General features: G+C 38.6%; 1 protein-coding gene across 2 annotated transcripts in view; it reads left to right on the top strand.

The window, feature by feature from the left end:
* The window catches only part of SNTB2 (syntrophin beta 2), a 104,700-nt gene that overhangs the window by 41,563 nt on the left and 46,942 nt on the right, over nt 1-16,195 (top strand). For both annotated transcript variants that reach the window (XR_009499113.1, XM_059905281.1), the window contains exon 2: nt 5,868-6,081. Coding sequence is in view for 1 of the 2 variants with exons in the window: in XM_059905281.1 (XP_059761264.1) it covers nt 5,868-6,081 (214 nt within the window). In the remaining variant the exon portion in view is untranslated. The remainder of the gene's footprint in view (nt 1-5,867; nt 6,082-16,195) is intronic.

Consider the following 16,195-nt stretch of genomic DNA (forward strand, 5'->3'; position numbering starts at 1 on the left):
ATGAGGATATAGGCTAGTTCTTCGCTCAAAAAAAGCTCATCACATCTTCCCCATGCCTGTCTTCATACAGTTTTGTCTTTTCAGTAATAGAATCATGCAGTATGTAGCCTTTTGACACTGGCTTCTTTTACTCAGCATAATACCTTTGAGATTCATCCAAGTTGCTCGGTTAATTTTCCTTTTTTTTTTTTTAATTTTATTTATTTATTTATTTATTTTTGGCTGCATTGGTCTTTGTTGCTGTGTGTGGGCTTTCTCTAGTTGCGGCGAGTGGGGGCTACTCTTTGTTGCGGTTTGCGAGCTTTGCATTACAGTGGCTTCTCTTGTTGCGGAGCATGGGCTCTAGGCACGTGGGCTTCAGTAGCTGTGGCACGTGGGCTAAGTAGTTGTGGCTCTTGGGCTTATTTGCTCCACGGCATGTGGGATCTTCCCGGACCAAGGCTCGAACCCGTGTCCCCTGCATTGGCAGGCAGATTCTTAACCACTGCGCCACCAGGGAATCCCCTCATTTTCCTTTTCATTGCCAAGTAATATTCTGTTCCCTGGCTGTACTGCAATTTATCCATTCACCCATTAAAGGAAATTTGGGTTGTTTCCAGTTTGGGCACTTAGGAATAGAGCTGATAAAAAACATTCATATATGTGAACATATATGAACATAAGTTTATGTGAATGTAAGTTTTTGTTTTTCTAGAATATAATTTACTTATTCATTACATTTATCCTTTTTTATTTTTGCATGTTTTGTTCATGGATATATTATTCTAGGTTCCCAAAACAGTTCCTGGCACATAGCAGGAGCTCAATAAATTAGAGAATGTGCAATGTTATTGATACTTTAAAATGGAAAGGTATAATGAAATCAGAGTCACTCTGAACACGTGTAAGGTTTACATCACCAAACCCTAGACTGTGCAGCCTACTCAGACCCTAAATGGCAAGAGACTTGAGCTGAAAGGCACCTGCAAGTTGAGAATGTAAAAGGCTTTTTACGAAAAATAAGTAATTCCTCCCTAATGCTTTTGGTGGCCATCTATCAGATTCCTGATTTGGAGGAGGAGCTTGGGATGAGGTCGAGGAGAAACTTCTCGGGAGAATACTTAAACAGTGATGTCAATGTAACTCACTTGTGAGACAAATGAAAAGCCAGCTCTTCCACCCTAAAGATAGGTCAGAAACAAACTTGTTTGCAAAAGCAGGGGAAATATTGGCACGATTCTCCCTACACTGTCTGATCCATTTAGTTTCACTTAAACTCATAGTAAAGGTCACTTGAAGAGATAAGAAAACGATAAGCATTAGAAATTAGAGAGGAAAATAATGATTATATGAGAGATTGATGTTTATAAGGGAAGGTGATTGATATACCAGAATACTTGTGTTCACAGCCATAGGCTACTTCTGCACTATAAAGTATCTTTTGGATAAGCTTTTAAAAGCCACATAAATGGCATTCAGTTTAAAATCAGATGCTGCCTAATGCCCCAAACCAGGATAGCAGTGTACCTTGTTAATATACATGGACCCCTGTAACCTTATTCATTAGAGCATGGAATTCAGTAAGAATCAGTTGGATCTTGGATCCTATCCCGTGCATTATAGTTTTAGAAGGTTCAACAAGGTTTTAGTTTAAGGTGGTTCCATGTTTAAAGTTTGAGCAAGTTTTCGGAATAAATTTTCTTCCTTTCTTAAATAAGGTTTTTTGTTTTTTGTATAAATGATATGGGCTCATCAAAGTTTCAAATATACACAACTACATAAAGAAAAAAAAAAGGCAGTCCTATGCATATTTCTAGGCACTATTGATATTTTGCTGAAAATCTTCCCAGATGTCTTTCCAGGTGTGTGTACAGTACATGTATATGTTTTTTGTCACTCTAAAGAGAAGAGATTATAGTGATGCTTTTAGGGTGGGGGAGAACCCCCTTCATTTTCAATAAGAGCGAGCAGTGCGTAAAAGAAAGATTAACTTCAGCAACTAAACACCTAAAATACTATAAACATCAGAGTTTAAGCATGTTGAGGATGATCTTTAACTATCAGGAAAAGTGAAATAACTCTGAAATATATCACAGTTTCTTTTTTTTTAATTTATTTAAAGATTATTTATTTATTTATTTATTTTATTTGGCTGCGCCGGGTCTTATTTGCGGCACGCAGGATCTAGTTCCCCGACCAGGGATCGAACTCGGGCCCCCTGCATGGGGAGCGTGGATTCTTACCCACTGGACTACCAGGGAAGTCCCATATCACGGTTTCTTTTTTATTATTATTATTAGTTTATTAATTTCTTTCTGGCTGCTTTGGGTCTTCGTTGCTGCGTGCAGGCTTTCTCTAGTTGCGGCGAGCGGGGGATACTCTTCATTGTGGTGCACAGGCTTCTCATTGCGGTGGCTTCTCTTGTTGCGGAGCACGGGCTCTAGGCGCACAGGCTCAGTAGTTGTGGCACACGGGCTTAGTAGCTCCGTGACATGCGGGATGTTTCCGAACCAGGGCTTGAACCCGTGTCTCCTGCATTGGCAGGCGGATTCTTAACCACTGCACCACCAGGGAAGTCCCCATATCATGGTTTCTGAGTTGACCTGAATGCCATGTGGCGGTGTAGAGACTTTGCTTATCCAGCCGGGTATCCAGGTTAAAGCACTGTGGCAACTGGGGAGGTCTAAGAACAGGACTCAGACAGAGCACCCTTAACTTTTCACCTTTCCTGAATCTCAGGTAAATTAGAAACAGATGTCTATTTATGGTTCTCCAGCCATTATGGATAACCAATTAGATGGGGGTATGGGTGCCATTGTCATCAACTCAAGTGAAACTCATTGCTCTTTTAATAAGGCCATGCAATAGGCTATGTGTGTATGCCTGTTTTATTTAAATATGTGTAGTAATCAACTCATTGATGCTACTCTGTGATCAAATGAACTTCTGAGTATATCATAAAGGGGGCTTTTCTAACCACTGTAGTATTCAGGAGTAGTCATTTAGAATGTCTTTAGTTTCCCCCAATTAGTAGCCCAAAAGTTAGTATACTGCCTTAAATGTTTGAAAAGTAACTCTCTGCCATTGGCAGTGACTAGAAACTGTAAGAATTTCTGCCAAAGTTATTGTGATCTAATTCTCTCTTGAAAGCACAAAGCTAAACTAAAGCATGTATTGAATGCCTGAGTCAGCTGCTCAAAGGATACACTGGTTGCGCCCTGCTCATTTTTCTAGGATGAAAAAAATCTCCTTGGTGACCTGAAGCAGTTAGCTTTTACCCTCTCCACCTAGAAATACACATATTATAACTATACATAGAAAGCACACACACATACAAGCACACACAAACTCTTTCTAAATGTTGGCATTAGCGTTATTATATTTTCTAGAATTATGCTTAACTTCAGCAGATCTTCTTGAATAACTTATACGAAAATAATTTTGCCTCTTCTACTGATTGCTGTTTAAAATTTTTAACTTTTCTAGCTTTTTAACTTAGGGAAGGAGAAGAAAGGCACCTACTACTTATTGAATGTTTAGCATGTGCCTAGAATTTTTACTTGCTTAGTGTTACTGCCATTTTATAGATGAGGACTTCAGAACTGTCAAGTGAGGTCACATAGCTCTGAAGTAGCAAGCACAGTTAGTAGTTAGTATTTGAACAAGGTCTGATTCCAAAGGCCTCTCTGTCACCACATCATGTAGAGTGAGCGGTAGGATGCTATGCTTATAAAAGATTATTATCAATATTACTAAGTAAAAAAAGCAAGATGTGGAAAGAGTAAGCATAATATACTACCATTGTGTGTATTTATGTATATACACATATGTGTGTCTATTTTCATACATGCTTAGCCTGTTGCTGGAAGACCATACAGTAATTGCCTCCAGGGATGGGAATTGGGCTGCTAGAAATATATACTCTTTATTATAAAACCTTTTATACCTTTTGAATTTTGTTTTTTTCTCTCTCTTTTTTTAAAAATTTATTTATTTTATTTATTTTTGGCTGCATTGGGCCTTCGTTGCTGTGTGCGGGCTTTCTCTAGTTGCGGCGAGCAGGGGCTACTCTTTGTTGCGGTGCGCGGGCTGCTCGTTGCGGTGGCTTCTCTTGTTGCAGAGCGTGGGCTCTAGGCGTGCGGGCTTCAGTAGTTGTGGCACACGGGCTTCAGTAGTTGTGGCACACAGGCTCAGTAGCTGTGGCTCGCGGGCTCTAGAGCGCAGGCTCAGTAGTTGTGGCGCGTGGGCTTAGTTGCTCTGCGACATGTGGGCTCTTCCCGGACCAGGGCTCGAACACTTGTCCCCTGCATTGGCAGGCGGATTCTTAACCACTGCGCCACCAGGGAAACCCTGAACTTTGTTTTATATGCATGTATTACCTATTCAAAAAAGAAACAATATTTTAAAGACTTGTTAGCTATGTTTTTAGAAACATAGCTGATTATTTTTTAGATTTAGTAATCTATTTCTTAGTAAAGTTTCATAGGCTTGTAAAGCTTCTAATGCTATAAAATATTAATACTAGCTATTATGACATTGATAAGCATTGATAATGATCATATCTTTCTAGTTTTTCAGTTCCCATGATACTACTCTAATGACCTACCACAGTGGAATTTGAGAGGATGTAGATTACTGATGTAACATATATTGATGTTAGAAGAGGAAATGGTGACCGATTTATCTACATTCAATGATTTATTGACATTTTAATGCTTTTTAAGATTTTACTAAAAAAGGATTTAATAATCTTCAGTTTATCTAGTTTTTGAAATAAGAGCACAATGCCTCAAATGATAGTAGTTGCCAGTCATGAATGAGGTAAAAGAAGTATTTTATATGTCTTAAAATTGAACTTAAAAGAAAAACATTTCACATATATTAAAAGCTATATCTTAATTTGGGGCTACCGTTAATAGAAATACCTTGTTTTTGACTATGTTTTTGTACTTGTTTTTCAAAGCTATAATGGTTTGTTTCCATAGCTGTCTCCCTTACTAGACTGGGCATTCCTTTAAGGCAGGGTCCATGCCTAAGTTACTCTTGTATTCTCAGTGACTAGCCTAATGCCTGATACTTGGAAGGTAGCTAAAAATGTTGACTGAGTTGAATCGAACTGAAATAGAGATACATAGCTTAGTCTGGAGAAGAGAGAGTTCATCTCAGTCTTCAGATATCTGAAGGGTTCTCATGTGGAAGAGATTAAGTTTGTTCTATATGGCCTCTGTAGTCAGCAAACCAATGGGTGGAAGTTTCAAGTTTCTAAATGTTGAGTTGTCTAAAGCTAGATGGGGCTGTCTCAGGAGGTACTGAATCTATCTCCAGATTCATTCATGATGGCCAACTACTGAGATAATTCAGGTATTTAATTGTTCATTTTTTCCTTCACTCATTTATTCAAACATTTACTGAGTAGGCACTGGTCTGGATGTTAGACACCACGATTGAATAAATTGTAAACCCTGCCTTTGGGGAACTCGCAGCCAGCAGGGGAACTGAAGTATTAACAAAGGATTACAACCCAGGGTGCTTAGAGGTTGCTGCAGAAGACTAATGGTAATACCCTGGAGAGAGTGAACAGGAAAGGCTGCTGAGGAGATGACTCTTGAGTAGAGTTGACCAGGCCGACAAAGGGAGAAAGGAGTCCTAAGCAGAAGCAACAATATGCAAAGATTCAGAAGTTAAAGTTTTTAGGATAGAGCAGTGGTATATCATTTGGATTACATGTTCTTAAAGCACCCTCCAATCCTAAGATTCTGTGTGCTGGCTCTTTAACTTCGTGTATTTTTTCACTTCATGCCAGATAGTTCGTGTATGTATATATTTCAGTTGTTATTTTTCATAGGAAGCAAAAATACTAACCTTCTTCTTTGATTTTTGTTCATTAGTTAAATTCATCCGAGAAGTAACGCCATATATCAAGAAGCCATCGTTAGTATCAGATCTGCCATGGGAAGGTGCAGCTCCCCAGTCACCAAGCTTTAGTGGCAGTGAGGACTCTGGTTCTCCAAAACACCAGAACAGCACCAAGGACAGGAAGGTCATCCCTCTCAAAATGTGCTTTGCTGCTAGAAACCTAAGCATGCCGGACCTGGAAAACAGGTGAGCTGTACCTAAGGAGAACATCGTACTCACAGCTTTGCAAACTTACAGATATGTTGCAATATTACTTTCTCCCTTTACGTATTTTTATGCAATAATATGACTGTTGACTAAATTATATAGAGGAAAACATCAGTCTGAGATGAGAGAATCATTTTTGGACTTCCATATTTAACTTACTTCACACATATATGTACATGTATAGATCAATTTTGGATGAACACACGAGAAGCTTAATGATGGTTATGCCTGGGGAATGAAATGGGATTAGAAGGTAGAAGGAAAGAAGAGGCTTCTACTTTTCATTTTAAACCTTTCTGGAGTGTTACTATTAGTTTATTCATTATGAATAGTACTTAATAATTGAAAAAGTCTTGTCCAAGAAATTTTAAAAAATATCTCCTAGGAGGAAATTCCTTATACTATGGTTAGTGTAAAGAATCAGAGATCTTCATTATAGGTCAGACTGCATCAACTGGTAACGTGACTGTGGCAGGTTAGCTTCTTTTGACCTCAGTTTCCTCGTTTGTGAAATGAGAGCATTGGATTGGATAATTTCTAATGTCCCTCCTAGTTCTATCACCATTTGGGTTCTATGACTTTGTCTTCATTAATGCCATGATGTGGTACTGGTAAACCTAGTGTTAGGTTAGAGATGGGAAAAAAAGAGATAAAGAAACTAGTCCAAAGACATAGTTAAGGACAAACTTTTTATAATATACTTTCGCTTTTATGGTCTCCTCTGATCTGAATGCACAGCCAGGTGCCTAATCAGGATGGGATGGTTCACAGAAGACAGCAAGAAGCTGAATGACCTTCTTGGGCATTTTAGGCCATGGGGACATGGAAGCTCCTGCTCTATAATATATTATGTGTATGCTGGAAAGAGTTGAGCTCTGCAATCACACAGACCTTGGTTTGAATCCAAACTAGGTCACCTGCTCCAAGGAAAGCTCTGAGCGAGTTCCTTCACCTCTATAAACCTCCATATTCTCAGTGATTAAAAAAAAAAAATAAGAATAATGCTTAACTCAGTGTGCAGATTAAATGGGATAACACACATGAAGCCCTTTGCATAGAGCCAAACACATAGTAGGTTCTCAAGAAATAGTAGCTTAAAAAGTCTTAACTGCTAACTTTGTATACATACATACATATATAAATATATATATATATATTGGCCACGCCATGCAGCTTGTGGGATCTTAGTTCCCTGACCAGGGATTGAACGCAAGCCCTCAGAGGTGAAAGTGCGGAGTCCTAACCACTGGACCGCCAGGGAATTCCCATGTATACATATTTTGAAAATTACATTCTGATATATTTGTATTGTTTTTATTTGCTTTCTTTTAAAAGTTCAAGACATAGAAATTACTTCTTGTTATATACAGGTTTATTTGTGAAAGATTGTGTGTATATTGAGTCATATATAAATACAAAACAGCTTGATCTTTAAAGAAATGCTTTTTTTTTTTTCATACAGTATGAATCTAATTTGTACTTATGCATACCAGGGTCGGCAATGGGGATAGATTGGGAGATTGGGATTGACATATAAACACTACTATGTATAAAATAGATAACTAATGAGAATAGACTGTAAAGCACAGGGAACTCTACTCAATGCTCTGTGGTGACCTAAGTGGGAAGGAAATCCAAGGAAGAGGGGATATATGTATATGTGTGGCTGATTCACTTTGTTGTACAGCGGAAACTAACACAACATTGTAAAGCAACTATGCTCCAATAAAAATAAAAAAGAATTAATTTGTAAAGTAAATAATCAACTCTGCCTCTTAAATACAAATTAAAATTTTTTTCTCAAATGAGATATATTTATGTAGAGACTGTGATCTGTTAATCATGGACTTTAAAAAAATTATGTAGTTAGGACTATAGAGAAGGAATTAGAATAGAGTTACCATGTGATAAAGAGAACAAATAGCCATTAAATTTGTCATCTGATTGTCAGGCTGAGGAAAGTATTCAGGCTAAATCCCTTCATAATAAATCATTTTTTTTTTTATAAAGAGATTTGTTATTTTGATTAATTAATTTATTTATTTATTTTTGGCTGTGTTGGGTCTTCGTTTCTGTGCGAGGGCTTTCTCTAGTTGTGGCGAGCGGGGGCCACTCTTCATCGCGGTGCGCGGGCCTCTCACTATCGCGGCCTCTCTTGTTGCGGAGCACAGGCTCCAGACGCGCAGGCTCAGTAGTTGCGGCTCACGGGCCCAGTTGCTCCGCGGCATGTGGGATCCTCCCAGACCAGGGCTCGAACCCGTGTCCCCTGCATTGGCAGGCAGATTCTCAACCACTGCGCCACCAGGGAAACCCTCTTTTTTTTTTTTAATAAATAAATTTATTTATTTATTTTTGGCTGCTTTAGGTCTTGCTGTGTGCTGGCTTTCTCTAGTTGTAGCGAGCGGGGGCTACTCTTCGTTGCAATGTGTGGGCTTCTCATTGCAGCGGCTTCTCTTGTTGCGGAGCACAGGCTCTAGGCGCGTGGGCTTCAGTAGTTGTGGCACGCTGGCTCAGTAGTTGTTGCTCGCGGGCTCTAGATCAGAGGCTCAGTAGTTGTGGCACATGGGCTTAGTAGCTCCGTGGCATGTGGGATCTTCCCAGACCAGGGCTCGAACACTTGTCCCCTGCATTGGCAGGCGGATCCTTAACCACTGTGCCACCAGGGAAGTCCCTATAAGTCATTTCTGAGAATGAGAATAGATTGTTGTCTTAGTCTGTTCAGGCTGCTCTAACAAAATACCATAAACTGGATGGCTTATAAACAACAGAAATTTATTTTTCACAGTTAGGGAAAAGCCTTGGAAGTCTAAGATCAAGGCACTGGCATATTTAGTGTCTAGCGAAGGCCCACTTCCTGATTCATAGATGGTCATTTTCTTGCTATGCCCTCACATGGCAGAGAAATCTAGACAGCTCCCTGGGGTCTCTCTCGTGAGAGCACTAATCCCATCTGTGAAGACTCTGCCCTCACGATCTAATCACCTCCCAGAGGCCCCATCTTCTAATTTTGTCACATTCAGGGTTAGGATTTTAATATATGAATTTGAGGCAGGGACACAAACATTCAGTCTACAGCACCTGTAGTGCTGCTGATATATTTCTATAGCACGCTGGGGTTGTGGGAGTAGGGAGAGAAGGAAGGAGGAAGGTGATATGACTTGGCTGTATTGCTGAAAGTGGTGCTAGTTTATCATCCACTAAGACATCTTTTAGAGCTCAATAACCTTGACCTTTATTAAAACTTGGGGCTGCATTCTCTTTAGCGTATATGCTAAAGACATTTGGTGGATGGTCAAGTTTGAAATAGATTTTCAGAACCAACAGGAGAGGGCAGTTTGGGCTACAAGAGTTGTATCATCACTGTGCTCTTCAGTAAGATGATCAGTCTACTTATTACTATACAAGGATAGGTCTTAGAAGAGTTAGGCTTTTGCAGATTATCAGGCTTAATGCTGCAAAGTAATTTGTTTCCAAAGTTACTTAAAATACCAAATTTGGGGACTTCCATGGTGGTCACGTGGTTAAGACTCCGCGTGCAGTGCTCTCAGTGCAGGGGGCATGGGTTCAGTCCCTGGTTGGGGAACTAAGATCCAGCATGCTGCATGGTGCGGCCAAAAAAAGAAAAAAAAATACCAAATTTGCAAATGATCTGCTTTTTGTAAAATAGAAGTTGGAAGAGATTCAAGGTTATTCTTATGTCACTCTTACTTGCATTCCAGTGTGCTTTCTAGAGAAAAAGAAAAGCAGTAGAATTGCAGGTACCTGGCAAAATTATACGTAACTTTGGTTATACCCACAGGAATGTGAACATCTATCCTAAGTGTCTTGGTAGAAAAAAATGTTCAGAGCCATTGACTAGACTGAAGTTAGGGTGATGGACTTTGTAACTTCAGGCAAACTATTTGTTTTCGTAAGCCTTGGTTTCCTCCTGTGTAAAATGAAAGGTTATATGAGGATTAAATAAGAGAACAGTTATAAAATTGGCATAGTATGCTCTCAATATATTATTATTATAGGTGCTGTTGGTGTCCTTGTGACCTTAAGTAAGTCCCTTAATTTCTCTGTCCTCCTATTTTTTTCTTTCTGTAAAATGGACATAATAATGCTTGCTCAACTCTGTTCTTTTACTTCAAGGATAAATAAGATAGTATCTGTAAAATCACTTGGAGCTCTTTGATCCTTAAATTTATCTCAGCTCTGTCAAAGGAAATGTCATGACAGGTGACACAGCTGCAACATTTAAAGCCATGGAGAAAAACAGTTCATTTATGAATAGCAAAAATAAGTTTCATCAGGACATCTGTCACCAAGATATTTATCACATTGCAGCCTTATATAACTGACCATATTTCTATTTGAAAATCTTAATCTTCCACATAGTCTTTTGTAAAACTCTGACAAGGAATAGGCTTAGATGTTCCCTAATCTGGAAAATAATTATGAATCTGGTATTTAAGCCGTACATAGGCAAGTGGATTCCCATCATTCTTCATTTTTTCCCTAATAATTTATTATGAAAATCTTCAAACATACAGCAAAGTCGAAAGAATTTTATAGTCAACACTCATTTTTCCACCACATAGATTCTACCATTAACATTTTACTATATATACTTTATCATGGATTGGCCCACCTATCCATCCGTCAATCCATCTTAATTTTCTTTGATGCATTTCAAAGTGAATTGCACACATTAGAATACTTCTCTCTACTCAAGCATGCATATAGAGTTCAGTGTTTTCGCTGTAGCTTTCTTCTTTTGAGACAATATTTGCATACAATAAAATACACAAATCCTAAATTTTGACAGATGCATAAAATTATGTAACCCAAGCCTATCAAGATACAGGACATTACTGTTACCTTGGAAAGTTTTCTTTTGCCCCTTCCCAGTCAATTCCCTCTCCCACCTTCCAAGGCTACTACTGTTCTGACTTGCTGTCATAGATCTGTTTCAACTATTCTAAAACTTCATGTAAATGTAGTCATATCATATGTACTTTTTTGTGATAGAATTATTTAACTCAGCATAAGAATTTTGAGATTCATTCTTCTTGTTGCATGTAACAATAGCTCTTTCTCTTTTATTGCTGAGTAGTGTTACGTTTTATGAATATAACATAGTTTCTTTATCCATTTTCCTATTCATGGATACCTGAGCTATTTCCAGTTTGGAGCTAATATTAATAAAGTTACTGTGAATATTTTTGTTCAACTCTTGTGGGCATACATTTTTATTTCTCTTGGATAAATTCTTAGGAGTGAAACTGCTGGCTCAAAGAGTAGGTGTATGTTTAGTTTTTTAAAAAACTGCCAGGCTTTTTTCCAGAGTGGTTGTGCCATTTTACATGCCCACCAGCAGTGTGCAGGAGTTTCCATTGCTTCACATCCTTGCCAGCATTGGTAGTGTCAGTCTTTTTAATATTAACTATATTAACTATTAATATTAAATATTCTGATGGGTGTGTAGTGGAATCTCCTTGTGGTTCATCCTTCATTTTAATGTAAAGACTTCACTTTCTAGATAAAAAATTTATTTGACATGAGAGGAAAGCATCCTTTTTTTCTGTTTTACTACATTGATTCAGTTTCACTATCTAGAGCTGAGAAAAAGTGCTGACCATCAGAATGAATAAGTAAAGAGGGGGAGGAAGTTTATTCGCTTCTTCCACCTCTAGTCCTCAAGACCTCACTAGATGCTTCTGATAGTTATAAGCGGTTCATTGTGGAAAGTGAAAGCTAAATAAATAATGACAAAGTCCAGGGAGAGAACATGAGCCTGTTCCTTAGCAAACAGCATTGTGGGCAGTGCGGAGTTTAGCGCGGACAAGGTGTTCTTAAACGCTGCTTTTCGGAAATGTAAATCTGTTATCATTGAGCTGGTTCACAATGTCTGGGTCATCTTCACTTTGGCTGTTTTCCATGTAAAAGGTAAATTTTGGCTTTATGATGTATAAAACAACATGATTATTACTAAATTGAACACATAAGTTATGTCATAGACTTTACTAAGCAGAAGAAATAAGCAGGCTAAACTTAAGAATCCTATGCTTCTGTGGACCTAAACATGATCTGATTCATCTGATCAGAATGTAATTGCATTTCTCAGGAAATCCTCAGTGGTCTGACCAGAGGCCAGAACTCTTCACACTGTAGCTGTCTCCTCCTCTCTCCTGTGGGCCCAAACAATGACTGGCAGACTGCCTCCGAACTTTTATTTGTAGAATTTTCATTTGAATTTGTCTTTTAAAACAGCAATAGACGTTAGGAAACACTTTGTCCCCTTTATCAGCTCTAGGGGCTGCTTCTTCAAAGGCAGACTTCTGGATCCTAGAATCATTAGTCCTATTTTGGAGTTTATTTTCTGTTTCTTCTAATTTAATTTTCTATTTTACAATCCCTTTTTAAGAAACACTGCAAAATTTCTCTTTTCATGAAAAATTGGTGATTCTGTCCTGGGAACTGTTTTATTTCCTGTTTTCGTCTTTTTCCAGCCTAGTGGTCCCATGATCTTTTCCTGCTTAATCAGGTTAAGTTTATTTTATATCAGACTTATTTTCCTTTCTTTCAGTTATTAATAAGTAGGATCTTTAACATCGGGATTTTCAGAGTTTAAACTGTGGCAAAGGAGCTATGTCTGAGAGAGTCTCCCAGGAACTGTATGAGGTATAAAGGCTTTTTCAGAAGGTGAATGTTCTGTGTCCAGAGAAGGATGAACTGATTCCTGCCTTTAGCGCTAAGTAGGTCAGTAGGAGGAGTGAAAGAAATTTTTTGTCATGGTTTTGCAACAACTTTTAGCATGCGATTAAGGATGTTAAGCTGGTTACAGTGCCAAAGCAACCAGCTGGAAATAAATAGCCTCTGTAGAAAACAACTAGCCTGGTATAGGGTCTAAATTAAGGACATCACTGGCTCTTGCACTCAGTTTGGTGGAATGAGGGTGGATATGAATCTTCTTCTGGGTTGAGGGTGGGGCAGTCACTGGCCGCTGGGGGTGGGGAATGCTGAAACAGTCAGCCGGCCTCTTTATTTTAGCTGAGTGCTTTACTCCCACTTCCAGAGGTAACTGGTGCCTCCAGTTCCCCAGCCTCTTCAGGATTCTGCAACATGGATCGGCTTGGATTTGACTCTGCCCACTTTTCTTAGGTCTGCTCTGTCTGTTTGCCAGCTTCCAAAATTTTGTTGTAGTCGCTCTTCTCTTCTCCCTGAGCTTGTAGGATTATGCTTTTTAAAAATTCCCTTTAAAGTTTGGTGGTGACTTCTTAGATACAACACCAAAAGCACAGTACATAAAAGAAAAAATTCATAAGTTGAACTTCATTAAAATTAAAAACTTCTGCTCTGTAACAGACACTGTGTACTAGGCTTTTCCAGAGAAAGAAGCAACAGGATGGATAGATATTTAGATAGATTTATTTATTTATTATAGGAATTAGCTCATGCAATTGTGGAGACCAAGAAGTCCCATGATCCGTTGTCTGCAGGCTGGAGAAACAGGAAAGCCAGTCTTATGATTCTCCCTGAGTTCAAAGGCCCAAGAACCAGGAACACCAATGTGTGAGGGCAGGAGAAAAAGATGGTTGTCCAACTCAAGAAGAGAGCAAACGTGCCCCCCCCCTGCTTTTTTTTATTCTATTCCTGCCCTCGGTGAATTGGATGATGCCCACCTGCATTGTCGAGGGCTATCTTCTTTACTCAGTCTACTGATGATGCAAATCTATTCCAGAAACACCCTCACAGACACCCCCAGAAATAATGTTTTACCAGCTACCTGGACATCCCTTAGCCCAGTCAAGTTAACACATAAAATTAACCGTCACACACTGTTAAGAGAACGAAAAGATAAGCTACAGACTGGGAGAAAATCTTTGTGAAATACATATCAGGTAAAGGACTGATATCCAAAATTTACAAAGAATTCCTAAAGCTCAACAATAAGAAAACAACCCAGTTTTAAAATGGACAACAGATCTGATCTGAACAGACACTTCACCAAAGAAGAACTACAGGGCAAATAAGCATATGAAAGGTGCTCAAATCATATGCCATTAGGGAATTGCAAATTAAAACAATGAGATACCACTATACACATATTAGAATGGCCAAAATCCACCTGACAGTACCACGTGCTGGCAAAGATGTATAGTAACAGAAAGGCTTATTCATTGATGGTAGGAACGCAAAATGGTACAGCTACTTTGGAAGACAGTTTGGCAGTTTCTTACAAAGCTAAACGTAGTCTTACCATGTGACCCAGCAGTTGTGCTCCTTGGTATTTACCCAGAGGAGTCAAAAACTTACGTCCACACAAAAACCTACACACAAATGCTTTAATCGTAATTGCCAAAACTTGAAAACAACCAAGAGGTCCTTCAATAAATAGGTGAATGGATAAACAAACTGTGGTTCATCCAGACAGTAGAATATTATTCAGTGATAAAAAGAAGTGAGCTGTCAAGCCACAGAAGACATGAAGGAACCTTAAATGCATATTGCTAAGTGAAAGAAGCCAGTCTGAAAAGCTTACGTGCTGTATGATTCCTTGGAAACAGTAAAAGGATCAGCAGTTGCCAGGAGTTCAGAGCCAGGGAGTGAGTGTAATATACTATTTTAAATCTTCCCATAATAAATGTATAACTATTTTTCTTTTAGAAAATATAATCATTTTTTTAGCCAACAAATATTTATGTTAAGGACCATGACGGCAACAATTGATATAGTGGAAAATAACATTAAAAAGAAAAAACATTATAAAGTAATATAGAGGACTAAATAAAGGTCAACATGAATGTTAAGCTATTTGTCAGAAATCTCTTTTCTTCTTCTACTTTTGCTGAGCTTTTAGGATGGAGGTGTTCCTCCTGACTAGGAGTGGGTCCTCCTGGTGAGCTCTGTGTAGTCTCATCCTTCTTGGGTCCAATTAAACCTCCCCAGGCCATTTCTCTATTGTAATCCATCTTACATCCCACCATAAAATTATTATTATTATTTTTTTTTTTTTGGCCACACCAAGTGTCTTGTGGGATATATATATATAACATTTTGTTTATCCATTCCATCAATGGACATTTGGGTTGTTTCCACCTTTTGGTTATTGTGAATGATGCCTCTGTGAACCTAGGTGTACAGATATCTCATAAAATTATTTTTAATTCATTGTTTTGATCATATCGTTCCCTTGTTGAGAATCCTCAGTGATTCCATGTTGCTTACCAATTAATATTCAGACTTAACCTGCTATTCAAAACCCTCTAAATTTTAATCCCAAGCTACTTCTCACTGTATTTAGCTATAGGATAGGAAATCAAATAAATTCATCTGAACTGTAACTAAAACAGAAAGCAGGATAGCTTATGACTTGCTGTCTAAAGATACCTCAGGTGTGGGCTTTGTGAAGTGTTTTGGCTGGTCACAGATCTTATTTTATGTTTTGACTATTTTCTAGAACTTTCTGGCCTACTTGGCTATTGCCCTAGAACTGTGAAGGCATATAAAACATGGATAGACTGGTGGCTAGACCTTCAGGTAGCTAGAAGGGTAAGTCTAGTGGGAGGGCATTGAGTGGGTAAGTAGGTAGGTACCAGGTAGATGTGTTTATAAATTGTCTCACAGCATGACACCAGCTTGGTAAGTGTGCCCCAGCGGTGTAGAGGCCTCCACTGCAGTCCTGCTTTGCTACTACCATCTTGGGAGTGCCTTTTTTAGCCAGGAACTTTGTGGTAGTCATCACAGTTCTTTATAGAAGTAGTTTTTGTAACCTGTAATTGTGTATTAGTTAATTATAAATTTTCTGCCTTCCCCATTAGATGATAGTCCCAGTGAGAGTAGAGACTAGTTTTTTTGCCTATCTTTTTCACTGCTGTATCTCTAACACAGTGTCAAGCATAGTATCTGGCATACAGTAGGTTCTCAATAAATGTTTATTTAAGAAAGGGTGGACTGACCAGAGTTCAAATGAGAATGAATATTTATTTGCCATATTAAGTATGGCAAATTAAAATTTGGAATTGTAAAGGAATTTCTAAACAGGACAAAAGAGAGGGATGCAAACTTCAAGGCAGAAATGCTAGTGTACATGTAAACTGGTCACCTT

The sequence above is a fragment of the Balaenoptera ricei genome, chromosome 19 (assembly GCF_028023285.1).
Source record: "Balaenoptera ricei isolate mBalRic1 chromosome 19, mBalRic1.hap2, whole genome shotgun sequence".
Classification (NCBI taxonomy): Eukaryota; Metazoa; Chordata; class Mammalia; order Artiodactyla; family Balaenopteridae; genus Balaenoptera; species Balaenoptera ricei.